Here is a 12,963-nt window from a genome sequence, read left to right on the forward strand (position 1 = left end):
TCCCCAGCAGCTGCTCCAGCCCGGGAGATGTGCCGGCCAGCACATTTTCCAGAAACATGTTTCCTCTCTCGCTAGCGGCCCCTTCCCCCTCCCCGCCACCCCGTTTCTAGTCTCTCCAGCGCTGATGAGCTAATAGCATTTTTCCTTTGCATACTTTGGCGCTGCCCCACGGCATACTCTGGCAGCCTACGTGTGTCTGAGCGCGCCCGCCCGCCGCAGGCTCGGCTCGGCTCGGCGCGGCCCGGGGCGCGGGGGGAGGCAGGCAGGGAGGGAGGGGGAGCGGGAGGGATGGGAGGAGGATGGGGAGCCCCCGCCGCCGCGCCGGCCCTCGCCGCCCCGTCCCCCCACGGTCGCCCCCGCACGGGGCGGGCGGCGGCGGGCGGGGGGCGGCCGTGGGGGAACTGTCAGGGCCGCACGTTTCCAGCCGCATTACGTGAACAAATGGCGGGGGCGCAGCCAGCCCAGCCAGCGGGGCTTGTGTAACTTTGCGAGCGTGCCAGCAAGTTTAAAGTCCCTGGTCTCCCCTCCTCCTCCTCCTCCTTCCCTCGCTCCAGACACCAGCGCGGGCCGGAGGACGATGAGAGGCTGATTGTTTGCTCCGGCTCCCATTCGCATCCCCGCGCCTATAAATACCGGGGAGAAGAAAAGCTGCTCCCACCGCCTCCCCCGGGCCGGGTTTCCTTCCCGACGGCCCGACCTGCCCGATGGCACCGCCCGGGTGCCGCCGCGCCTGAGACCCCGCTGCCCGCCTAACCCTTCCAGAGGCGCAGCCCGCACCCCCCGGCCTCCCCAGACCCCCGCCCTCCCCCCCCACCCATCCCGGGCAGGAAGGCGCTCCTCGCTCTGCGCTCGCCCCCAGGTTTCGCCCGTTTCTCTCCCCCGCCGGCACCCAGGAAAGAGGAGAAGATGCACTTCGCGCCGCCGGGGCTCCTGCTCGCCCAGCTCCACGCGTGCATCTACTGGAGCTGCCTGTGGCCCGCCGGCTGCCAGCAGCCGCCGCCGCGCCGCGACCCCCCGCCGCCCCCCGCCGCCTGGAGGCAGCGGATCCAGTGGGAGAACAACGGGCAGGTGTACAGCCTGCTCAGCCTCGGCTCCCAGTACCAGCCCCCCCGGCGCAGGCAGGCGGCGGAGGCGGCGGGCAGCCCCATCCTGCTGCTGCGGAACAACGGCACGCTGCCGCGGGGAGCCGCCGCCCGAGCCGCCGCCGCGGCCACCAGCGCCGCGCAGCCCCAGCCCGGCAGCCGGGGGGGCTCCGGAGCACGGCACTGGTTCCAGGCCGGCTACCAGGCTCCCTCCGGGGGTCGCGCCGCCGCCGGGCAGCGCAGCCAGGGAGCCGCCACCCCCGCGGCCGCCGGGGCGGCCGGGAGCGCCTCCTCGGGGGCGTCGCGACCCAGCGCCCCCACCAGCCCCGCCGGTGGCACCGGGACCGACGGCAACCGGAGCAGCACCGGGGCCGGCGGCCCGCCGCCCCTCAGCAGCTTCAGACCCGGGCGGGAAGATGTCATGGTAGGAGACGACCCCTACAACCCCTACAAGTACACGGACGATAACCCCTATTACAACTACTACGACACCTACGAGAGGCCCCGCCAGGGCAGCAGGTACAGACCCGGCTATGGCACCGGCTACTTCCAGTATGGTAAGAGCCCTCCTTTCCCGTCCCGTCCCGTCCCGTCCCTTCCCTCCCGCCGGCCCCGGCCCCGCCGCGCCGCCCCCCTCGCACCCCCGCACGCCGGTGCCAGCGCGGCACGTCCCGACGGGACGCGGTGCGGGGTCGGCGGCCCTGCCTGCCCCTCGCTCGGGGCTAAACCCGACCGGGCAGGCGTTTGCACTCCTGCCGGCCCGCGGGAAGCCCGGTGGGCGGCCGTCCCCGCGGCTGGGGGGGTGGCGAGCCGCGGGGGACACGGCGGGAAGCCCACCGCGGGGGTGCGGCGTCGAGTTTGCGATGCGGTCTTGGAGAACAGCCGGAGGGCCTGAGCAAAAGAGAGAGCGAGCTGAATGGGGGGCAGGGGTCCGTGCCGAAACGACGGCTCCTAACGATTGGGATGGAAGCCAAGTATTTGCAGACGTGTCCTGGGTTGATCTTGCTGTTATGTGGTTGGTTTGATGAACTGCAGGTCTTCCTGACTTAGTCCCGGATCCCTATTACATCCAGGCGTCCACATACGTCCAGAGGATGTCCATGTATAACTTGAGATGTGCTGCCGAGGAGAACTGCCTGGCAAGGTAGGCATCACCCCGGCTTTTCCCTGTCCACTGTGAGTTCTTGTGCTCCTGCGCCAACCACAGAGTACCACAGCAGACGGCGAAGAGTGGAGAAAAGTTAGGCTGGAGGCCCTGAGGAAACATGGCCCAGTTTGTAACTTTCTTCTACGCCTGTGGCAGATGGTAGAGCGTGCACGTAAGAAAACAACACCGCCATATTAGAGAGACAGACTACAGATGCTCTGAAGAACCTACATTTTGTGAAAAGTTATATTGCACATTTCTATTATCAGGCTCATTTGAACCTATCTGAATTTTGCAAAATGGAGGCACCCAAAAAACCCACTTGAATCTGGTGATTTTCATCCCCCTCCTCTCATCCAACCAGATCATATTCTACACTATTTAAAAAAAACCCCTATTCTTAACCAGCACAAGTTACTACTAAAACTACAACATGCTAATTTTTTCTGGGCCTATGCCTTGTAATGTCTCTTAAGACTCCCTGAAAAGTGTTTCAAAGTCTTTTAATGGGTCAAAATAACAGCTTTGCTATGAAGTTAGGTTCTGTCCAGTTGGCAAAGAGGGATTTTTCCTGTTTTGTTTGGAAAGAAATCAACATGGCTGTTTTTAACCATTTTAACTTGTTTGATACCTTATCATGCAAAACAGATTTATTTATTTACCAGCATCATTAACTGATGTCAGACTGTTTCCAGGGTCATGCCCTTTTTTCACTTGCTGGAAAAAGAAAACATGGCATAAGAAGCAGTGGGTTTTATGCTGTGAAGATTAATTGAAATGTTCTTGCTGGCTCTCAGTTGATTAAAATATTCCAGTATTTAAAAGACTGTAGATAATAGCTATGTGAAATAGGAAAATATAGGCTGAGGCATATATTTATTAATTTTTTTACAACAGAAACAAACACCTGTTGTGTGATCTTACATACACAGTGAGTTATTTTGGTTAACGAATTAAATTGTATTTTTGGTACCAGGGTAATTTTACAGCTCAGCGGTGATCTGCTTCAGAGACGGAGGCAGACAGTCAGTGGTCAAACTCCTGTTTATATTATTAAAAGCAGATCTGAATCTTACTCAGATCTTGGTCTGACACGAGGCACTTCTGAGCACTCCATGTGGAATTCTTGTGTGTCTCCAATGCATGAGCTTTAAAGGGGCTGAAAAGATCTGTGCTATCAGTTACTTCTGAGACAATATAAAGTGTTTTTTAAAGTGTTTCTTGCATATACTTACAGCTCTTTTTTGCATTATTACAGTTCAGCTTATCGAGCAGATGTTAGAGACTATGACAATCGGGTGCTCCTGAGATTCCCCCAAAGAGTGAAAAATCAAGGCACGTCAGATTTTCTGCCCAGCAGACCCCGTTATTCATGGGAGTGGCACAGCTGTCACCAGTGAGTGAAATGCTCAGTATGGTATCTTCTACTTATCTTTTTCACTAACAAATTTTCACTTACAACGTGATACTTTCTAAAACTGCAGTGAAGCGGGGAGAAGCCATGGGGAAACTTTAGCCTCTTACTGTCTGATTCATTTTATGGTAGTGGCAATTACTCTTTATACAGCCACATGAAACCAAAATGGATATGAAGCTTATCTATAAGTATAAAACTCTTTCTTACAAGTATAAATTAATTATAAATACAAATCTCAAATGATTTTTGTCAGTGGCACCTTCTCCCTCTAAGTATATTCTACATAGGTTATAGTCCAGTTACATTTAAGTGGAACCAGTAAATGAAAAGTTCCAACCATGTTAAACTAACTGTGGAAACCCTAGAATGTACATTTACTAGCATGTTCCATATAATACATCATTGTAAACATTGCCCCAGACTTCTTGACCTGAATTTCATGGGTTAATTCTTGACAAGGAATGGTCTGGTCAATATAGAAAAGAGAAGATACTGACTTGGCTGATCTCATTATCAATATCTGTATCATATCATCATACTTTCACATAGCAGTATTGCTCTAGAAATAGCAAAATTGCTGGAAACATGTCAAGAGAAATGTAGTAGAACATTTTCAACATTTTTGGAGCAAGGTAATGCTGCAAACTTGTACCTTTCCAGAAAACTCACATGCAACAGTTGGCAGGTTTGTTCCAATTTTTGCTATTTCATAGCAGGACCAATTGTAAAACACTAGAAAGTTTACCTTACTTCCACCTTACTTAAAATACAATGCTGCTGTTACGGGTAAATAAGTGATAACTTAGAATTATTCTATTGAAAAAATAATATGTAATGTGGGCTTGATCTAAAGGCCCCTAGAGTCAATGGAATATTTATCTCTAGCTTCAAAGGCTTTCAGTTTTGAAAGAAAAATCAGTATCACTAGAAAAAATTCTTTCATAAAAAGACTGATATTACTAGTTTATAAATCATGTAAGAATCAAAAAGCTAAAGCTAAATCAAATCAAACAAAAAAAGCCTTTACAAATACTTTAGTTAAACCCCTCTCCTGAAAAAAACCACCACCACCACCAAAAAAACCCCCAAAGCTGGTGCTTGCAAAGTTGATAAATGGATGAAATGGACAGAGAGCAATTGAAATCTTTCGTTTGTAGAAAAGCAGTTTCTTACTCTGCCACGATAGCCCAGCTATAGCTATCCAGATGCAAAGTGTCTCTGATGTTGATTCAGTTCTTGGACAGAAAATACATTGCCTACGAAAAAATGCATTTCTCGTGATCATTTCCATGACAGTGAAACAAGCTCATTTGGAAATGAACTACAACTGCCAATTAGTTTGGCTAGCCATCAGTCTTCAGTGTTAGTCATCATCATCTGTGGACCAGTTTCAGTGTTCTTGACGTGCATCCCTGTGGGACTTGTGTGCTCCTCTTTGTTTTAACAGTACATTTGAATTCTGTTTAATTACATCTTTTTCATGTATATCTTGAGCTGAAAGCATTCATAAGTAACAGCAGCCAAATGCTGCACAGACCAAGTGCAGGTAGATACTACAAATTTTGTTTTCCATGTGTTTGGAAAAAGTGAAATTACAAGAACAATAGGTGTCCAAGTCCACGGTAAGAGCTAGAACTCACTTTGTGTGAGAGCAAGAAAAATGCATCACTGTGCGCAGATGAAAAGCATACACACTTCCGAAATAGAGACTACATTAAGTATGGACTACAAAAACTGTTGACACCAGACAAGATCTGCATTGCCAGTACACAGAAGCTGATTTCTTTATGCAGATTTTGTTTTCACTAATGTTATGACTGTGTTACATTGATTAAGGGCCATGGAAACGTGAAAGTAAATGGTTGTGTTTTTGCTAGCAAGTAGGAAACTTCCCTGGAATTTATATTATGTAAGGTAAGCATTCCTAGCGAAACTCTGGCTGAAGGCAGTTATAAGACATACGATTCAAATATGAATTACTGTTAAGTAGTTCACTTGCTGTTGTTATTGGAAAACAGCTGAAGCAGGAGATTTTGGAAAAAACAGTGCTGCTATGGAGTCTTTCCCTTAACAAATTAAAATCTATTATTTATTTATAGAAGATGGCATTTTTATAGTAATTGAAAATTAGAATAATGAAAATAAAACTTAATTGAATGGCCAGTAATCAGAAAGTATAGTAACACACAAGTTCTGTGTAATAAATAAAATTTGTCTAGATCTAACAGAAGGGGGATCAAATAGGAATATGGTAAAATGTTATTGACAAGATCTGATCCATCTTTAATAATGTATCTATCATTTAACAGACATTATCACAGCATGGATGAATTCAGCCACTATGACTTGTTGGATGCAAGCTCACACAGAAAAGTTGCTGAAGGACACAAAGCAAGTTTCTGTCTTGAAGATACCTCCTGTGATTATGGATATTATAGACGGTACGCATGTACAGCACATACGCAGGTAAGAGTTGGTTCAGAGACAACCAAGTTTTTTTCCCCCCCTCTAATTTATCTTTGGTTATTTTTTCTACCAATCATCTGATGCCCTAAATTGTCTGACATCCTAACTAGCTCTGAAATTCTCCATCACAGAGGCCAGGATAGCAACTTGGAGACTTATAATTTACCCAGGTGCTGACAAATGTGGGTGTCTCATTGAAATGTAGGGACACTCATTAGCCTAGAATCACTGGTGACTGAACTGTATTAAAACACATCACAAGTTCTTGTGGTTATAGGACTGGTCAAGCGAGCTAAAGGGAACTCAAGACAGAGTCAGTAAAGAAGTTGTTTCCAGTGTTCAGCCCCCACAAACTGCTTGGTGATGTCCTTGGCTGGTCCCAGAGTTCATAGCTAGTATTTTCTCCCTTGCAGAGCATGAGGCTGCAAGGAGCATGAGGCTGCAAGGTGCTGAATTCCCTTAATACCTATAGCTGCCATCTGGCAGTCCAACACAGAAAAAATTACAGCATAGTTTTATGCCTCTATAGAAGGCTGTTAAAGAGAATGGCAGCCATGTGAACATTTTGATGGGTCATACACAAATGTAAAGCAAGGCGTTAGGGCTTATTAAGGGAATAGATAAAAAATGGAATGTACCATTATGTTATTATACAAATCCATGGTAGACTACTACCTTGAATATTCCGTGGAGTTCTGGTCACCATCTCTCAAAACTGCTACAGAAAAGCTTAAAACCCCAAACCAACCAACCTCAGGAGAACAAGGATGAGCAGCAATATAGTATGGCTACCATACTAAGAGATTCCATAGACTATTCCATTTGGAAAACCAGAAATAATACAAAATCTTCAGTGGTCCTGGATGGAAAGAGGAAATTGTTGATATTCACTGTTTCTCACAGTACAAGAATTTAAGGATATCCAAAAAGACTGTCAGACAACATCTTTAAAACAGAGAGGAGTGCTCTTTTGACACATGAATAAAGTATTAAATTCCTTACCACAGGATGTTGCAGAGATCAAAAATATCTACATGGGTTCAAAAAAGATTTAGACAAAGTAATGGAGGCTATTAAATACAAAAATCGGATGGTACCCCATGTCTTAAATACAGTTACATGCCTGGTGGGAGGAATTTGCCTGGGTAAAGGACATTACACATCCCATTTCTTACGTTCTTTTCTCCTCAAGCATCTGCTGCTGACCACTGTCAGAGACATGATACTGAGCTTGATGGATCTGTGGTTTAACTCAATGTAGCCATACTTACACATAAACTTCTATCCCTTATTCTGCAGTTTTTAATCTGGGAGGTAGTTATCACAGAGAAATGACAGCTATGCTTCGCTGGCTGACGTGTCCACATTTGAATTTTAAATGTAATGAATGATCTGCAATACACAAAGGCTTTGAAGAGGTTTTATAAATATCTTTTCTTCTTCTGTAAACTATGACATCTAACTAAGCAACATACATATTTTACAGCTGGAGTATTTGTGTCACTAGAATCATGGCTGTGTCAGCGTTTCCACTGGAAGCCCATATTTCAGGGGTTTGTAATTGGACTGGAAAACTTTCCTCCAGCCACAGACTTGGCACATACATGCGAGAGTCTGAGCTGATCACCAGCTGGGTCAAGAGGGAATTCCTGAAGGACTTGGGTTTTGTGCACTGTGTGTCGCTGGAACAGATCAGCTTTGCCTAGAAAAATCTGTATTGGCCACAGTTAAAGACACCAGATTTGAACGACCGATACATTTATATATGGAGATTCTTACTAATGTTCCTAAACAGCAAAGAAGTTTTCAGAAAAGATTCATCTAGAAGAAAGGCTACATTTTCAGTTCTTGTGTCACTATTTACCTGAAAAGACACCATTTCTGTGCAAAACTCAATGTAAAAACGGCCCTAGACTCTGCTATTCAAAGATGGCACTTTGGCAGAGTACATCTATAGCAAAAAGTTGCATCATTCCTAAGGGTAGAGACAGGTTCCAACACGGTGATCAAGTTTGTACTCAAGGACCTCAGAAGCTATTTACTTGAGATTTACAGATATTTAGGTCCAGCCTTTGGTCAGTTTTGATTTTATTCTCACCTTTTGTAAAGAACAGTGAGTAATAGCATCAAGAATATTTACATAAAAGGAGTACTGTAACAAGTGATAATAAAATACAGATAAAATACAGATACCTCACAGATGAACAACTATCAATAGTATAGGTGTTTCTTATGCAGTAGTAATACAGTGCTGTCTATAAAAGTGATATGTTAGACTTACGTGTTCTAGTTTAGATATTCAAATACAATGCCAAGAAAAAATAAGCCTCATTTCCTGAGGTAATTTTCTTAGTGAAATGTGATGGTTAAGTGAACTTCAGTCTGAGTGTCCCTAATGTTTGTCTAGAATATTACTATTCCTAACAATTTTTTGACATCCATCTTAACTTCATTTTTAAGGGACTGAGCCCTGGCTGCTATGACACTTACAATGCTGATATAGATTGCCAGTGGATTGATATTACAGATGTAAAACCTGGAAATTACATTCTGAAGGTAAGCATATTGGGAGTGGGGAGGTTTGGCAGGTTTTTTTTGTTGTTTTTTAAAGAAGCAAATCATATGTCCTTTTGAATCTAAGTTATAAACTCAAACCTGGAAGTAGACAACACTGTGCTTTCTCCCCTTAAGGTGAGTGTAAACCCCAGCTATTTGGTGCCTGAATCCGATTACTCCAACAATATAGTACGCTGCGATATACGCTATACAGGCCACCATGCATATGCCTCTGGCTGTACAATTTCACCGTAAGTACATTCCTTTGTCTTTGCAACTGTTTTATATTCATAGTACTGAAGTTGACAAACAGATTTATAAAGCTTAGAGATTTACTTTATACTGAAAAAATTACTCCCACCATTAATTCTAGTGATACCAATTTCTTCAGTATGTTGTTTCCTGGGTTTCAGCATCTAGTGTGTTAATTCAAAATTTGGATGGTACTTTTCAAAGGTCTTTTTTGGCAGGAATGATGGGAACAGTTGCTTTGCTGTTGATAACTGCACAGCTTTCAAATCCTGACCTCTGGTAATTAAACTATTTCTGTAAGGCTAGCACTGATCTTTAAAAATTATTTAGTCTTGAAAAATAATCACTAGTGAGAATTTTGCTCTGGCAATCATGCTGTCAGAATATATAGCCCTTTCAAAATTGCTGCTACTGTCTGGACTGCTAGATAACGACTTCTGGCTCACACCTTCTTTGTATTTGCACTAAAACCTTTCTGTGCTTATTCAATACCCATTTATAGCATCCACACAGAACTGTTGAGGAGTTACAGAGCTCTTAAAACATTCTGCAAAATCCCACACATGTATGTTACTTTGCTACTGCTGCCTACACAGTAGCTATCCTCCCTGAAACAGTTCTTCCAGACACACTCCATTTACAGTTTAGTTCTTTAAAGGTTTAAACAATGCCACAATTCTGCATTTTTTTCTCCAAAAAGGCAAATTAATTTAATTAATGTTCCCACTGCAGATCTACTGTAGCTTAGTATCTGTGAAACACACACCCAAAAAGCAATCAGCCTTCTGCAACACAGAGTTAAGCAGTTCTCAGGGTAATATATTTGTTGCTCATACAAAATATTTATCAGGTGTTTTCGTGTGGATTGCATAAGGAGTGGGTATTGACATTGTATGGAGGTTCATGTGAGATAAATTCCAGAGTAGTAAATGAAAAGTAAAATAAATGACTAGTATAGTCTGCTATAACAGCATCAGTGAAACAAACATACCGAATTAATGTGACTATTGCTTAATTAACCTTTAAAATATTCATTCCTTACTTTGTATCAGGAAACCAGTAGTTAAATGAGGCTAAAATGAGGAACATTTTTTCACACCAGCGTGGAGATCTGTATGTATAATCACGCTTTGGTCATAAACGCAACAAGTTAAACGATGTCAGCAAAATCCTCTATTTGTTCTTGCTGTGTGGTGGTCAGACATGCAGGAAACAGAAGAAAAGGTAGAACAGGCGTCCTTCAGGTCACGAGTGATTATTTTTGGCAGACCTGTGGCAGGAGGTTTTAAAGCATTTCACTGAAACAGGACTGACTAATAGGTACTTCTAGGAACACAGTTTCTGCTCACATTCACATGGAAGGGAAATTTATGCTTCATGCCTTTAACTTTTAGTCATCTTACCTCTGTAAATGTTACCAAGTAAATATATTCATGCAGAGTGAGGAAACAAAATTTCTGTAACTGTTTGTTGACCTGTACCTTCAAGCTGACAAAAGGGTATTTAGCAGATACTTCTTTTGTATCTGCTTGGTTATCTGCATAACATTGTCTCTTTTCTTTCGACAGATACTGAGAAAGATGCAAGAAAATGGATGAGACGGTGCCAAATGTTTTGAACTGAAGTATCATTATATAAACTTCAATAGGATGTAAACGCTATAGAAACAAAACTACAGAACATAACACACATACACTCACACACCTTATGTGATTCTGAAGCACTTCAGCTGCTTCTCAACGAAATTTGTAACTGGAGTTTAAGCATTTAAATTGGCATTACTTTTATTACTGTTGAAATGTGTGGAACTGGTGATTCATGCACAGATACTTTAAATTTTGAAAATCTATCTAATTCATAAAAACATAAGCATTTCTTAACTCCCGAAAATTTGGAGTTTAGGTGATAATAGACTTCAGTGGGAATATTACTGGTGAATAAGTTGAACATATTTTAAAAGGTAGCAAAAATTTATGTAAAATGAATTAAATAAAATGCAATAGAAAGTACTAATGTCAGCTATCTCAGAAAATACCAGAATGAAAAACAGCTTAAGAGTAATGCTACAGTACCATTAAAATAAAACTTGCTAGGACACGTTGATATGAATGAGAAAAGTATGTTCAGTTTTCAAGGAATATTACCATATAGCAGAGAAATACATATATATATATATATCAGTTATACCCCTGCAAGAAAAGTTATGTTTACATTTTTAATACGTTAGAAGTTTTTCCATTTTCTTAAGTAAAAAACAGATGAGGTTTTGAAAGAAACCTTTCATCTGTGGGAATGAACTAAAGAACTTATCCACCTTTCTATGTTCAAGAGATTTTTCAAGGTGGGGCTTTTAAAAGACTTCTGCAAACTTAATGTGGATAAAAATAAATACCTGTCAAGAAAAGGGCTCTTGGAGATGATGAAGAGTCCCTGATGTCGTCATCTGTGAAAAACATCCAACTTGAACAGGTTAACCATCAAAATAATACAGGCAATTAACTCAGGTGGCACCACAAACAGAAGTAGGTCAGAATCTCTAACAAAGTATTTTTATCGTGAAAAAGCCTACTACCTGCTTCCCCCTTAAGTACTGTATTTGCCTTTAAAAATGTATATCTCAGTATTCAAACAATGAAGTTGAAAATATACTATATATAGAGGGAGAACAAAAGTCAATGTATTTAACATCCTACTTTAGGCTGTTCAGGAACCAAATACAACATTGTTAAGGGGAAAAACTTCCAGCCCAAATTATAGTTTTTGCTGAACTGCTTAACTGGTGCTGGGTACACCACTCCTCCTCCCATCCCCAAATTATTTTGCTTTTGCAGTGCACCCTGCTGTAAGCTACAGTAGCTGTGATTTTGTTTTTAAACTGTGAAATAACATATCACAAGGGGATCTGGCGTGTTTTTTTTTTTCAGAAGATTTCTGATCATGTAAAATGAAGGATCTATTTTTGAAACAAAGGGACCTAGAAATTTTGATTGGTATTGGTTAAATTTAATCAGCAGTTCAAAACACCTAACATAACACGGAAAGCTCAGTATCTTTTTAAAAATACATGTGTTATTCAGTTCAGTGTAATTAAAAATGAATAACCTGAGGAGTATGGAGAGGTTTTATTATCACTATTGAGAATACTTCAAGCAGTATTTGGAAGTATTTTATGCAATAGAACCCTATGGATTTAATTGGGAAGTTTCATGAGTTATCATAATATCCTGTAAGGATCAACTTGTTCTTTACTACATATATTTAAGCTTATTTCATGATTATAAAGTATTTCCAATCATAAGTTAGTTACAAATTTGCACAACTATATCCTAAAAAGAATCTAAGAACCAGCGACCTAGTGATTACTACCCAACATTGGGAGTGGGTGCAGAATGAATACCATTTATATCTGCAGGTCCCTTTTTCTTTGCTGAGAGATCCATTTTAGCAATCAGTCACCAGTATGGGCAACAAACAGAAGCAAAATTTGGAAACTAGATTTATTACAAAGCCATTTATTACATATGTCTGCAAAAATGAGGGTCTGTTTAAGGTCTAGGCTTCTGAAATCTCAGCCCAAAGCGTTTTTAAGATTAAGAGGTGTTAAGGGATGCAAGTGCATTCACCTTTCTATAGACTTAGGTCAAAATTGGGGTGAAAATCCTGACAGCAGCTTGGGCAATGGACACAAAAGCTACTGTAATGGAAGTAGGCTGTGGGCACGGGCTGCTTCCTGGTAAGAGGTTGTGTGCTCGTACCTCATTGTGCCTGATGCTGAATGTGGGATAAGAGGGCACTTAACTGGACACAGCAGCCACAGAAATTGAGTTTATCCCTTGGCTTATGAGGCAGTAACCTGCTCACATGTTTATACCCAAACTACTTGCAGAACTCCACTGAAGTCAGCAAGGAGCCAGAGGACCTTGAGCATCTGTGTAGGTGGAGCAAGTTGTAATACCGGACTTAGTCCTTTCAGTGAGAATGACCTGGTTCGGAAAGGTGTTGAACGCCATAACTTTGAATATTGGGGATATTGTAGCTACAAA

General features: G+C 42.8%; 1 protein-coding gene across 2 annotated transcripts; it reads left to right on the forward strand.

Annotated features, from left to right (window-relative positions):
• The first annotated feature begins 906 nt into the window (after nucleotides 1–906).
• Nucleotides 907–8,923, forward strand: LOX (lysyl oxidase). Of its 2 annotated transcripts, XM_059834080.1 has the most exons (7): nucleotides 907–1,316; nucleotides 1,395–1,639; nucleotides 2,118–2,226; nucleotides 3,488–3,625; nucleotides 5,956–6,112; nucleotides 8,573–8,668; nucleotides 8,804–8,923. In XM_059834080.1, the coding sequence occupies exons 1-7, from the start codon at nucleotides 907–909 to the stop codon at nucleotides 8,921–8,923; spliced, it is 1,275 nt and encodes a 424-aa protein (XP_059690063.1). The 2 variants fall into 2 exon arrangements, with proteins under 2 accessions (XP_059690063.1, XP_059690062.1); XM_059834079.1 differs by having other exon boundaries at nucleotides 907–1,639.
• Nucleotides 8,924–12,963: the final 4,040 nt, after the last annotated feature.

This window comes from Gavia stellata, chromosome Z (genome assembly GCF_030936135.1).
Source record: "Gavia stellata isolate bGavSte3 chromosome Z, bGavSte3.hap2, whole genome shotgun sequence".
In the NCBI taxonomy this organism is placed as follows: Eukaryota; Metazoa; Chordata; class Aves; order Gaviiformes; family Gaviidae; genus Gavia; species Gavia stellata.